Source organism: Moschus berezovskii, chromosome 12 (genome assembly GCF_049115385.1).
Source record: "Moschus berezovskii isolate FMDL1 chromosome 12, NW_MosBer_1.0, whole genome shotgun sequence".
Taxonomy (NCBI): Eukaryota; Metazoa; Chordata; class Mammalia; order Artiodactyla; family Moschidae; genus Moschus; species Moschus berezovskii.
In genome coordinates, this window is record NC_142471.1 from 18,406,053 (window position 1) to 18,421,032 (window position 14,980).

The 14,980-nt window shown below is 41.8% G+C and overlaps 1 protein-coding gene across 2 annotated transcripts in view; it reads left to right on the forward strand.

Annotated features, from left to right (window-relative positions):
• ARID5B (AT-rich interaction domain 5B) overlaps positions 1-14,468 on the forward strand; it is a 196,692-nt gene extending 182,224 nt beyond the window's left edge. For both annotated transcript variants that reach the window (XM_055425649.2, XM_055425651.2), the window contains 2 exons: positions 5,004-5,202; positions 8,437-14,468. In XM_055425649.2, the coding sequence (XP_055281624.1) occupies positions 5,004-5,202; positions 8,437-10,593 (2,356 nt within the window). In that variant the 3' untranslated portion in view covers positions 10,594-14,468. The remainder of the gene's footprint in view (positions 1-5,003; positions 5,203-8,436) is intronic.
• The last annotated feature ends 512 nt before the right edge of the window (positions 14,469-14,980 follow it).

Sequence of the window (14,980 nt, forward strand, 5' to 3'; positions counted from 1 at the left end):
CTCAACCAGTGTCGCATCCCCTGAGGAAACAGTCCCACTTCTCCTCACCTCGACATCACTCATTTGTGTATTAGACTTTAGTTTTGGTACCTGGCTTCCCCCCGCCCCAGCTAATGCTCTTGCTCCATTTTTAGAGTCATGGTCTGACACCTTGAGCTGGAGGTGAACAGTATGTGAGATTAGAATTTACCGTATTTCCTGGAACCTTAACAAGTTTGTGTATTTTTAAATCTTTAAAAAAGAAAAATATGCCTTCTCTTGGCTCCATATTTGGTGAAAGATTGCTTCCCACACTTCACAGCAAAGTTGTATATTTTCAGTTTCTGGCTGAGAAGGGAAATGTCCAGCCAAACCTTAGAATTTATCAGCCCTGGAGTCAACTTGAAGGTATAATGACTCCATTTGGGATCATATCAGGTCTGAAGCCCCAGTGGAACCAGTGTATCATTTGTTTTCTACTGACGTGGAAAAACGTACTAGTTATAGGTTTTTAGTATAGTAGTAGTAGCATTTGTGTCCTGATACATACAAAACATTTTTCCCTCTGCCCCTAAAATATTCTGCTCCAAGGGCACTGGTAGATTGCTCGGCCTGGAATTTTTGGCTGATTTGATAGCAGAAAAGTGCCTATGAAGTAACTAGGGTGAGTCTGAGGTTCAAATGCAACCCTAAAGATTTGCTGCTTCTCCTACTCTTCAGACTGAATCAGCCCCAGACATTATTATAATATCATTTTTCAAAGCTCTATAAATAGATAGATTCTCATTTCTCCTCTTAAGCACTGTTTGCTAAATGTTTTGGCCCCAAAGTTCAGTCATCCCATGCAAGCATTAATCAATACAGGAGACATTAGTGGTCACTCATTCTGATGAGATCTGACATTATTCTTCCTCTGCCTATGAGGAGGGGAGGGAATGTTGCTTAATACAGATGAAGGTCTTTGCTTCTTTTGTATGAAATGCAAATGATGAGGACATGTGCAATATACATTTCGTGAATGTGAGGCTGCTGCTTTTTGTTGAGAAAAAGAGGCAAGGCCCTGGAGGATTTCAGAATTTGTAAATATAAAATTATCTGCCTTCGTGTTTAAAAATAATAATAATAAAAGGGAGAAAGAGTTGGCAGGTTGCCAGATTACTTACATTACAGTAATAGATTTGCTGACCCTTGACTTCTGCTGTAGAGAAATGTATTGAATTTTTCATAATATCAGATGAGGCAGATCTAAAACCCTCGTATACTGAGCATCATTATTTAACTTGAGATTTAACAAAGCCGAAATCTTTTCAAACCAGCAGTTTCTTGTATGATGATAATTTAGTGGCTCAGATGCTAATAAATCAAGGTTATAATGCCATTGATTTGTTAATTTTAACTTGGGTTGATTGTAAGTCATCTTTATTTAAGGAAAAAAAAAAGGAGGAGGAGGAAAAAAATCTTGCTTTTCACAGCGACTGAATTTAATAAGAATCTCCATGATAGCAAAAGACTCCCCTACTGTTTCTGCTTTGGGGTGGAAAATGTTGTTCTTGTATTATTCCGAGGGAAAAATAAAATCTCATGCTGCTACAAATCTTATGCCTATGGAAAAATGTTATTTTTTAGTCCATAGTGGCTCACCTATTTCAGATCCATTAATGGCATCGTAAATAAGCATTTTGCTAATCTGAAATGTGAAATCTGGGTAACAGTAGAGGCCCATTTATCTGCCTAGCTTTCAATCCTCAGACTACATTAGGTTGGGGGTGGGGGGGCGGGGAATCTCTCTGGATTTCCTAATGAATATATTGCTTCTCTTCCCTATTACTTCTACCATCAAAAACCCAAACCACATTCTTAAGAGTTGCAGCCCATTGAAAATATTTCTTCTGTGTAATGAGTTCTCGGGGGCTGAATGCATTTTTGCTTTTATCTGTACAGTTTAGAAGCTGATTAAATCTTTGTTGTACTACAAATATTTGAGGAATAATCTTCCGCAAGGCGCAGTCATGTTGCATTATACTAAATTCTTTATACAATACAACGCTTCCTGCATTGGGCATTGTTGACCTTATGCTGGCTACCCTGTTTTTAATGGTATCACATGTACGTTAAACGTTTCAATGTTTAGAAACCTATACTAGCTTTTGTCCTCTTGTGCTGTAAAAACTTCTAATAATCAGATGATAAGATCATATCCTGTGGAGTAATTGTGTTGAACCATGACAGGGTAACTGAAAAAGCATTCAGTGAAAATTGCACCAAACGGAAATCACTATATGAACAGCGATGGTTTGTGTGCTGGGTGAGAGATCGTGAGCTGTTCTTCAGGGTTTAGCTGGTCATATTTCTACTTGTTTCCTTTTAGCTGCTGCCTTTCTTGTTTTATTTTGGGAGCTTTTACTCCCTGAGCCACTATAATTATCTTTCAGTGATTTAGAAAGGAAAAAAATAAAAACCACTCAATTGACCTTTATACACACACACACACACACACACACCCTCTGGAAGCCTTGAACAAGCAGCGTTTGTGTTTGGATTCAGTTTTACCTTAGTCATGCCTCTTTCCAGATACAAGAAACATTTAATTCCAGATTTCCTGCTTCTGGCTTCAGGCCTTTGACCAGCAAAGTGAAATGTATTTTTTATTGCTGCTGTCCAGCCAGCTGCTGAGTTGAGTGAAGGGAAGGAAAAAAAAGAAAGGGAAAAGAAATTAAATAGAAATGTTGCCCTGCCTCTTCAACTTGCAACACTGTAGAAGGAAATTAAAATCTCCTTAGCACCCATCTAGAAAGCTGGGTTGGCTCAGGACTCTCAGGACCTGTGGGAGTGTGGGGACTCTCAGTGCCACGGCCACGTGTGTTATTCTGTCGGCCTGAGTCCTCTCCTTCCCCACCCTCAGCCCCTCCTGGTGTCACCATCTCAATTACAGAGTGGAGTGGAGGGGAGAGGGTGGTACCAACAAACAATAACCATTGAAATACCCAGGCTTCAATGCTCCTTGGGTTCCCATGGCAACCAAACAAAAGTAAAACAAACCTATCTGTCCTAACAATAAAAATATGTTTTCATTAAAGTCAATTTAACATATTCTTCCTAATTTAAAATATTCAATGCATTTTGCTCCTGGACAAAAATCCCCAACCTGCCACTGTTGAAGGGAATGAAGTCGCTGGCAGAACTATGCAGATAAAAGCAATTAGGGGAATGTTGGGGACTTCACAGATGAGACGGAATACATTCAAGTATGAACAGGATTGTTTTTTTCTCTCTTCTTCTGCTTAGTTATGCTTTTTATTATATAAACATTAACTGTAATATTACAGTGGGAAGCAGGTATTTGGCAGCCACATATTATTTTAGTAAGTCTACATAGAGAGAACAGTTTCCAGTTTTAGCAGCTGTAACATGTTTAAACTCAGTTTGTAATGGGATCTGAAGATAACTATTCCCCATGGGCTGTGTTGATCTTCATGGCTGGCCCACTGCCAGATGCAGGGCTCGAAACTATTATTCACGCCTTCTTGCACATACCTTGTCCGAGCATGCTCAGTAAATGAATTTTTTGTCTACTGTGCTGTAAATTGGGATTTGACTTTCCCATAATTTACTTGGTATTTTATTAAAGACTGAAATATTATGATCACAACTATCCCCACGTTTGTACTCACAAACCTGAAGACTTGTATATGTTTAAGTAGTTGAGATCCAAATTGCATAGTTAGAAACCAATATCAGAACAGCTAACAAACATTCAAACCAAACAAGGTTTTGCCTGGGAGTCTTAGTTTAAAAATAATTAGGGTTCCCCATATTTGAACAGATTTATGTTGTTTATAAGCCAAGTACATTTTCTTCATTGAGTCAACTTGTCTTATTTAAAACAAATTATGTTTGCTGTATTAAAGTTCATATTTTTAAGGCTGAGTCTTGTATTAATCCCACAGTGAGTCATTAATCATACCAAATGCATTATAAAAACTTTAATCATTGAAGTTGAAACTGAGATTGTAATGCAATCCATCCCTTTTAATTACATCAGCTATTTTTCCCTTTCAGATCAAGCACTATGTCGCAAAGGGAAAACAGATTAAAACTAGAGCTGTTTGATGTTTCTCTTTTTAGAGCAATTTTATGTACTTTGTTTTAAAAGTTATATAATTAAAATGCTTGAATTTTTCAGCCCTCTGATTTTTGTGGCTTGAATGTTCTGTCCGCCTTCCTTCTCTCTGGGGCCCTCTTTAACTTGGCACCCCAAAACAGAGCTCCTGGTCCTGGAGTCCCCTTCCCACCTCAGGGCTCTGGCTAAGACAGCCGCCTCTCCACTATGCTGTGTTTGCCTCGCGTAACCTCTTTAAGTGTCTGGTCTATATTTTGACATGAATGAAAACAAACTTTGGAGACAGACAGAACTAGGTTTAAATCCCACATCTAACAGATAGGGTAACTCAGGCAAATTATTTCATCTTTTTTGGGCCTTAGTTGCCTCATCTGTTTAAACAGGAATGACAACAACAGTAATACTAATACTCCATAGGGACATGTGCGTGCTGTGGATATTACATGAAATAACCTATACAATGTGTCTCGGCCATCACCCGGCAGAATGTAAGCCTCAGGGGCTTTGACTATTACTCTTTCATTCACGGCTGTATCTTGGTTTATAGAACACTGCCTGACACATAGTCAGTGCTCAGTGCTTTTGGCAGAATGGTAATGAAAGGCAGCTATTGTTATAGTAGCTGTTATTGTGATGTTGCTATTGGAATTTGGCCAGGTTCCGTGGACAGTGATAATGGTGTGATTTTTGGATGTGTCCGCGGTATCCTCGGTGTACAGATTCGCAAAATGAGAAAGAGGTCTTTTAAAGAATTATGTTAGTTACCAGGTGCTGGTTTTGACCGGGAAAGATGAAGGCACTTGATAAATTGCTTGTACTGAGGAAAAACGTACACCCCCACAGCATCGACATTGGTCCTGGCATTGCCAGCCCTGGCTGATCCTCTCTTCTGATGCCCTTTCAGGTTAATCCTGCCGTATGAAAGGTTTATTAAAGGAGAGGAAGATAAGCCCCTGCCTCCAATCAAACCTCGAAAACAGGAGAACAATTCACAGGAAAACGAGAATAAGACAAAAGTATCAGGAACCAAACGCATCAAACATGAAATCTCTAAGAGCAAGAAAGAAAAAGAGAATGCCCCAAAGCCCCAGGATGCATCAGAGGTGAGTTGGGCTCCTCCACAGAAGTCTCTCTGGGAGGTGGGTCCAGCCTCGGGGTCTCCTGGAACCTTGCACTCAAAGCCTCATCCCTGTCCAAGACAACACCAGTCTGAACTTCACAGGTCCCCCAGGAGTGGGCCTTCTGGGGTAGGGCGAGTGTTGAATGGGATAGACCAAGAATAGGATCTGGAAGAAAGCAAAAACATGGTGTATAAAGCTGAGTACAGAGGCCGACTTCGAGACAGAAGGAGTCAGAGCTTCAGCTCTGAAAGCCAAGGGACTCTGATGTGAAAAATGTGCCCTTTCACAGCCAGTCTGTCTCAGGAGTGGGTGTGACTTTAAAACACTCACCCGTGGGATCCGCTGTGTCTCTGCAGAACTGTTTGGGAAACTTCAGAGGTTTGTTTGCCTCTCCTAACTGACCTCTGTGCAACAGCCTTGGGTTGAGACCAATTTAGAAACATCTTAAGTACATATTATTTATAGGGGAATTTTGAAGTGGTTCCTCTGAAACCATGATTATCTCTCTTGTTAACAGGTAGTTTCTGAACCTTTTAAAATAAGTCCCAGCTACCCACAGCCCCCAGCAGCCCTTTGGTAGAAGTCATACTGTCAGTGTCCAGCCAGTCATGGGGGCTGATCTGGGCTCTGTTTCAACATGAATAATAAAAAACTCTGCTGCCCATTAAAAAAAAAAAAAACAACAAAACTTAGCAGCCACATTTGGAGACAGCATGTTCTAAGATTCAACCCCTGAGGGGATTTTGGTGCTGATATTAAACACCCCCTAAAAATCAGGTTTATAATGAACACATAAGAGACTCCCTAATTAAACATTGGCTTAAAACACACAACACACACCCGAATCTCCTAACTAGAAATTAACTTACCCAACTGACTCCTGTGTAAGAAGATATTAATACCAGGAAGAGAAATTTGTTTTTTTTCTTTCATAATTATTTTAAACTCTAATAATTAAAAGGGGGAGAAGGAAATGAGGCAGAGGTTTTTAAACATCTGCAAGCTTGCAATATAAATGGCCAAAAGCAAGGAAATTCCAAGTTAAGGCTTACATTCCATTCTTCCTTGATCTTGTTGGCCTGCTGATTTATTACAGGGCTTGGGATCAGTGAGTTCTATTAGATACCATATGCACAGCATTGCCAAAGCACAAGAGGACAAACTGAGGACCCAGAGGCCAGTTGACCTTTGAATGGCTCCACTCTGGGCATGAAGATTTGTGAGTTGAGGGAGGAATCCTCAGCCATGCCCAGAGCCCATCAGCTGGGGAAAGACCATTGTCAAGAGTCAAGCCTGATGCCCTGTGAGCCACAGAAACCCTGAAAGCCTTAAGACTCCCTGTTTCCTATAGGCCCCAACAAGTTCCCTCAGGAACTATGAGTATCTAAGTGACTAAGGTCATTATGATCAGGTTACCTAAACTACCTGGAATCCCACACCCTCTCCAAGGTTGACCCAAAGGTAAGAATTGCACCTCTCACCTACACAGACTCATATTATTGAGCAAGTATATTTCTTTTCCTTGACTGTGTTTTGGAGTTTGAGTTTTATTGTTTTTATTGTCATTGTTTTTAATTTTTGATGTTTTCAATGTGAAGCAGTGAACTCAGTGGAATAAAAAGCACTTCTAGTCAAACCCACTATCTTCAAGTAATCGGATTTCAAGCTTTGTGAGGGAAGGTACCATTTAACATACCAAGATATATCATAAAATGCCATCCTAGAAAAAGGGCCCTTAATGTTTTTTCTGCCTAGCTTTCAAAGACCGTCTATACCAAAAACTAGAACTTCATGCAACTCAAGGCCTAGGTCACATAAACATCAGTGGGACTGAGAATCCCCCACAGCCCCATAAGAATCTCATTTAAATCCAATTTGCCTCTTCCCCTTACCGTTCTCATTTTTCTTTATTTTCATTAATATATAAGCTCCAGAGACCAATGATGATTGTTAATGTAGAACAAATAATGATATTTGTACGGGAAAAGGCAGCTATTAGTACAAACAGCAAAAAGGAAAAGATGATGAGCATCCTTGGAAAACAGGGATATCTTGAAGTGGATTTAAGGAACAATCTCTATGAAATGGGTAGGATTCCTTAAAACTTTTGTTCCTGTGCATCCCTCCACCAGCATCCTCAGTCTTGCCCAAAAATACTAAAGTGGTGGACACTTCTTTCCTTAACATCAAAGAAGAAAAACATTCATGAATAAAATGGAGGGAGAAAAAAAACACTAGCTTGATACAACTGTTTTGTGACTGTTCTCCACCCAGACATGTCAGGGCAGAATGACAGAAGTTTTGAAAGAACTTGCCCGTCAGCTGGGTCCCAGATGGAAAGTTAAGATGACCTTCTAAGGTCAAAGTTTGCAGAGCTACATAATGCAATGAATGAGTCGAATTGTGCCCACAACTTCTGTCAACGGGGACACTTAAAGAGCATCCATCTCATTGACTACAATGTATTCCAATGAGCAGAAAAGCTGTATTTGTGGTGGCATTCACTGCTTGAATTCTGACAACTTCATTTTCAGCTTTAATGGACATGTAGTTTGCTGCAGCCTAGAAGGACTTAGAGTCCTTCTGTCCCTCAGGTAGACAGGCTGATTTTGCATCTGTATAATTTTTCAGTATTTTAGTCTTACCTGCATGTCATCTGGCTCTGGGTATAAAATAAACACTTAAGCATCACTAATTTTATGCACCATAAAATTGAATACTTTAGGACGATACTTGCTCTCCTAAAGAAAAACAAATGATTGTAGTAAGTTTGTCGCTTGTTGACATGGGGTTGGATTTTGAAAGATGCTTTAAAAAAAAAATCTCTCTCCAAAGTGTCATAAAGCACAACATGTAATTTAAAACCCATTTGGATAATTGACTGATTTGACAAGAAGACAACCTCAGAATTAAACTGTATATTAGAATCAAGAAGGAGTGATATGATTGTACAGCAGCAGTATGTAACACTGTGCTGTTTTGATAGTTATCTCTTAAGGGACTGAAGTGAATATGCATATTTCTCCTAATGCTTTCTGTAATTTAGATTTCTTTGTTTAGAGCCATGATTGGGGAGTAATAAAGCTTTACAGAAACGCGATGAGCTGACTGACAAGCCTGTTTTCAGAAAACTGCTGTGTGTAATATTTTATTTCATAGCATAAAGTGTCAATGCATTTGGCTTCCTTCTGACCATCTTTTGCAATATCTTACCAGGTTTCGTCAGAGCAAGAGAAGGAACAAGAGACTGTAAACCAGAAAAGCATCACTGAGCCTCTCCCAATAACAGACACAAAGAAAAAATTGGAAGGGTACCAGGATTTTGCAGCAAGGCCCTTAGTGTCCCAAGCAGACCCAGAAAAGGACAGTGAAACAGATCAAGGTGCCAACAGTGAGAAGGTGGCAGAGGAGGCAGGAGAGAAGGGGCCTGCCCCTCCACTGGCGAGTGCCCCTCTGGCCCCTGAAAGGGATCCGGCCCTGATTCCCGGGACTGGCAAACAGTCCCTTACCTCTCCCAGTGTTCTCGTGGACTCAAAAGAACCCAAGCCCTGCTGTTTCACAGAGAGCCCTGAAAATGAGCTCCAAGAGGCATCCTTCCCTGGCTTCTCCACCACGCAGCCCCCACTGGCAAACCAGAGTGAGGTGGAGGATGACAAGCTCCCTGCGATGGCGGATTACATTGCCAACTGCACCGTAAAGGTGGACCAGCTGGGCAGTGACGACATCCACAATGCACTCAAGCAGACCCCGAAGGTCCTTGTGGTCCAGTCGTTTGACGTGTTCAAGGACAAAGACTTGACTGGGCCCATGAATGAGAACCATGGACTTAATTACACCCCACTGCTTTACTCAAGGGGGAACCCAGGCATCATGTCCCCGTTGGCCAAGAAAAAGCTTCTGTCCCAGGTCAGCGGAGCCAGCCTCTCCAGCAGCTACCCCTATGGCTCCCCACCCCCTTTGATCAGCAAAAAGAAAGTGATTGCGAGGGATGACCGGTGCTCGAGTTTGTCCCAGGCCCATCATGGCCAAAGCACTGACCACATGGCAGTCAACCGGCCATCGGTGATCCAGCACGTCCAGAGTTTCCGAAGCAAGCCTTCAGAGGAGAGGAAGGGCATCAGTGACATTTTTAAGCATGACAAACTAAGTCGATCGGAGCCCCACCGCTTCAGCTTCTCCAAGCATCACCTTAGCCCCCTGGCCGACTCCTATGTCCTAAAGCAAGAAATACAGGAGGGCAAGGAGAAACTGTTAGAGAAAAGGGCACTTCCCCACTCCCATATGCCTAGCTTCCTGGCCGATTTCTACTCATCTCCTCACCTCCACAGCCTCTATAGGCACACCGAACACCATCTGCACAGTGAACAGACGTCCAAGTACCCCTGCAGGGACATGTACAGGGAAACGGAAAACAGTTCTTTTCCTTCCCACAAACATCAAGAGAAGCTCCACGTGAATTATCTGGCATCTCTACATCTGCAAGACAGAAAGTCGGCTGCAGTGGAAGCCCCCACAGATGATCAGCCAACAGATCTGAGCCTTCCCAAGAACCCCCACAAACCCACCAGCAAGGGCCTGGGCCACTCAGCTCCTGGACCCCAGGAGAGCAAGAGCACCTCCCAGTTCCAGGTCATAAATAGCCAGAGTCGAGACTGTCACCCCAAGGCCTGTCGGGTATCGCCTATGACCATGTCGGCCCCTAAAAAATACCCTGAATCGCTTTCCAGGTCGGGAAAGCCCCACCCTGTGAGACTGGAGAATTTCAGGAAGATGGACGGCATGGTCCACCCCATCCTCCACCGGAAAATGAGCCCTCAGAACATTGGCGCAGCGCGGCCCATCAAGCGCAGCCTGGAGGATTTGGACCTTGTAATCGCTGGGAAAAAGGCCCGGGCTGTGTCTCCCCTGGACCCCGCCAAGGACGTCTCTGGGAAGGAGAAGGCCTCGGAGCAGGAGAGCGAAGGCAGCAAGGCCGCGCACAGTGGGCACTCTGGGGGCACCTCGGAAAGCCACAAGCTGCCCCTCTCCTCCCCTATCTTCCCAGGTTTGTATTCTGGGAGCCTGTGTAGCTCGGGCCTCAACTCCAGGCTCCCGGCTGGGTACTCTCATTCTCTGCAGTACTTGAAAAACCAGGCTGTGCTCTCCCCACTCATGCAGCCCCTCGCTTTCCACTCGCTTGTGATGCAAAGAGGAATTTTTACATCGCCGACAAATTCTCAGCAGCTATACAGACACCTGGCTGCAGCCACACCCGTAGGAAGTTCATATGGGGACCTTTTGCACAACAGCATTTACCCTTTAGCTGCTATAAATCCTCAAGCCGCCTTCCCATCTTCTCAGCTGTCATCCGTACACCCCAGTACGAAACTGTAAGCCCGGCCCTGCTCAGCATCCCAAATGGCGACATGGTTAACTGCGCTTCACTCCTGCGCCTGGGGTGATGGCTTAGAGAATTAGAAGTCAGTATTTCTTCTAATCTGGGGGTGAGATCAGTCCTGGCCTAAGGGGCCCGGATGGGAGGTGAACATACCTGGTATTTCTGGGATGATTCTGGCCTTGGCTGGTCAATCTTGAGCCCCTTCCGACACAGAGGCCCTCGCACCCTAGGTGGTTCACTTTGCACGGGGGTCTTGTGAAGGGATTCACGTGTATCCAGAAGAACTTAGAGGACTCCATCTGAGTTCTGACGGTCAGGAAACAATCTGGGCAAAAAAGGGTAGACATTTCAGAGGACGGGGCAAGGAAGACTGGCAAACATGCCAAGGGATGCCCCCTCTTCATAAAGCTCTCCAAGGTTCAATCAATGCAATGTATAGTGAAACTTCAATAGATCTTTCATTTTGACACTATTAAACAATCCAGAGAAGTAAACACTGTTAAACTGACTGTATATATTTGCTTCTTAAAAACTACCCATATCACTGTTTGCTCACCTAATTTATATACAGGTAGTCCTATTTTCCTCCCGGTTTCTTGTCTTTTTTTTTTTTCTTTTTATAATTAAACAGTTTCGCTTTTATTTGCAGGTCTTATTTTGTTTTAAAGACTGACTGTCCCAGTTGTTGATGTGTGTTTGTAATTTTCCCACATCTTATTTTGAGCAGCTTTGGGTGGTAATGTTATTGTTTACAAATTGAAGCAACTGATTCTAGTGGAACAAATGAAAAAAGAAACAGTTGAGCACACAACAGTGCAAAGAACTTTCCTTTGCAGATCTGCAATTTAAGGACTTTGTTCCTCATAAATGGCATAGTTGAAAGAGCTTACACACTGCTTACTTACCCTGCCAAATGCTCTGCTTTGAAGTATTGGGTTATGTGAAAACATGGAGCATTGTACTTACCTTATCTAGGCTGTGAAACTGTCCTACATACCAGAGGAATCATAAAAACAAAAACCTCACTGGCAGCAAGCTGCTGAATAACTAGAGTCTAGAGGACATATTTGTGGGCTGCACAGATATTTTAGGAATTTCAGAAATTAGAACAGAAGCCAAAATGATTTACATTGGTGTTGGCAAAGATCCCTTTAAACAGTCTGGGAAAGGGGGCTGGGAAGAGGATGGAGCTTGACTATCCAGAAGAGAGTGAGCAGCGGGAGGCCAGGTGCCAGATACCTGCCCTGGGCCACAGTCTTTCCAGTAATAGGTTCACATTGCCTCATCAGGTTGGTTTCTTGCTATTCCCAAGAAGAACCTCACAGGCCACATCTTTGGGGGTAAATGGCATACTGGATTACTCATTTCACAAGCAAGCCATCCTCCTCGGGTTTATGGGGTATGAGATTTGTGTGTATATGCACACAGAGTTTTGTGCCATGTTTTTAACCACCTGCCAATACGGTCCACTGAATGATTTTCTTTACTGTTGGAAAGAAATGGTTAAGCTGTTCACGCAGTCTAAAGATGTAAAGAATGTATATTGTCATTCTTGCCACTTTATCCTATAGGCTGATAAGATGTAACATCAAGGTGGACGCATTTTTCTAAGTGTGTTAAAAGTCTATCGATACAGAGTGGACTTTCCTTCCAGGTCGCAAGCCCCGCTAAGACTGCTTTGATGAACTCCCCAGCCAACTCTCCCCTGCCCCAAAACGACTGGTAGACATTAGAACCGTAGTTATCCAAGTCTTTTACCTCTGAGATATTTAATTCTATGAAAATTGATTTCAACTTCTAAATAGGTAACTCGACTGCAAAATAATCAAAACTGGTAAACAATGAAACTGTGGCTCTTAAACCAAGCCATGCATGCCGTGCATTTGTATTGAAATGTCTCTATGATACGAAGCCAAATATTCAATGTAACATACTTAATATCCAAAGGTGGAAACAAAAGAATGTAGAGATCTAGTGTTAAGAGTTCCATTTGCTTCAATTAATTATTTACCTTCCTGTGGAATAATATATACATATATATATATTTAATAGAACCATAGATAGACAAGTAGAATTTAGATTATAAATGTGTGAATGCAGATTATCCTGCTATTGCACAAGATAGAGTGGGGGGGAAAAATCTCAATTGCAGCTGGCAAAATGCTGGCTAGAACATATATAAGAAAGTTGCACTAGACTGAATGGTCACAGAATCAGAGGACATGGAAGAAGGGGGGAACTCCAGTGTTTCTGCAGCTGACATGGACTAGATCCTACATGGGGTCTGTGAGTTTGTTTCTCTAAACCGGGGCATGTGTCCCCGGTGGAGCTCACCTATCCGTTCTGAAGAGGGGGCATTTGTTTTCCCCACTGCAATGATTTCAGTCTGGTTTCATCATGTTGGAATTTGATCACACCATTTTCAAACAATGTTAACATAGTCCAGCTTTTGTTTTTCTCATCTCTTCCGAGAGGAGACTCACTGTTTCTGTCTGAGGAAGCTCATACCCTCGGCAAAACATCAGGACAAGTACAGAGAGATGAGGGTATACATTCCCAACAGAAGCAGTGTGTTATTTGTTTTAAAACTCTGAACAGAGATCTTGGAAATCTTTCAAAAAGACCATTGAATTCTTCATTGGCTGAGAACTACATTTTAAAAAGTCTTAAATAGGGCTTTGTTTGCATTGTTTGAGTTCAAGGGGCCTTATTATTGAATGGCATTGCACAAGCCTTTCTTTGTGCAATCAAGCCATTGTTATTGGTAGTTCTGTAAAGGAAACTGTGGAATCTAATTGGCAGTGGAGTCATAAATCTATTTACTAAGTGCGGCTTCCAAGAAATGTTGCAATTCAAAATGCACTAAGACCGTGATTTACTGGAGATTTGGAGATTCTAAATAATATTTTTTAAAAACCTTTCCGTGCAACTTCTGGTTTAGCTTTTGGCAACTCAACATTAAAGAAAAAAAAAAAAAAAACAGCCTAACCAAGTTTCAGAATTAAGTATTCTCCTAGTAAGTGATTGGAACTTGTAATATTTGCCACAGGACTGACTGATTTATTTACTAGCTGGAGGCTCTTAAGTTCACTTGTTTATCAGGGCATATTCAAAAGGGTTTGTTAAAACTCGACACTGACTTTACAACTTTCTGACCTGGTGCATGATTCTCAAGTACTGTATTTCACTGTGTTGGTGTGTCTGATGGAAATTTCAAGGTGATCCACAAAAATATTTTATGTAGTGTGCCTTCAAAGAGAACTTTTATTTCTCTTCACTTGTTGTCCCACAAAGTCACATTTGGTGGTGGTCAGCCAAGTCCCATTTGGTTTAGTTTTATTCTTGTCCCAATTTTAAAAGAAAAATGGGAACAAGTTTGCCCTGGTGAGACCCACACCATTGCAATGATTATCTTGAGCACTTAAATTCCAGTGTTGGCTGTTGATGTATTTGATATTCTGCTTGTCTCCCCATGGTTGAAATATGTCTGAAGAATAGCAGCATAATCTCTTGGCTGTTTATACTTTTTTAAACTTTCCTGTGTTGTAAATATTGTATACTTTTGGTGATTCCAGCTATGTAACCTCTATGCTCTGTAAGGTGATTATTTGTATATAGCAACATGGCCCAGTGATATTATATAGTTTCCCAATGGAGAGGTTATTGAGTAACCTTTGCATTAGTTTAAACACTACCAGAAAAATGCTGAGCCAACTATAAACACTCAATTTTGTATGTTTTCCAAATTGTACTTATTACTGCTTTTGATACTGTATTACGTGCCAATAGTTTCCCAATCACATAGCAGGCAAGAGATATTTTGTACTTTTTGATCCACTGTAATATTTAATAAAAAATGTTACTATCTGTTTCCTTTCGGGTGTAATCTGTCACTTCCTCCTGAGGCGCCCTGTGGCCTCCGCCAGAGTACTTTCCTTCAGGCTGACTCCAAATAGAATAATAACGATGATGTCTGTTTGTTGAGAACCTACTGGGTGCCCAATTGGCATACAATATCTTTACCCTTCACACCCTCCTGTAAATATGGTTCTGCCCATTTTACTAATGCAAAGACTGAAGCTTAGACTGGTAAATCAACTTGCCCAAGATCATCTAGCTAACAAATTGGCAGAGCTGGGATATGAACGCAGGGCTCTTAAATCGACAGCTTCTTCTATATACCACGCTCCTCTCCTGGCAGGTAACAAAAGTGACTACTTACTTGGTCAACAAAGATTGATTCATGTCTCAACTGCCAGGCATATTTGTTAGGAGCTGGGATTACAGTTTTGAGTAGAAGATAAAATATACCATCTCTGGAGCTGATAAGACTAATGGTAAAGAGAGTTAATCAAATAGTCACCCACACAAATATAAAACCGC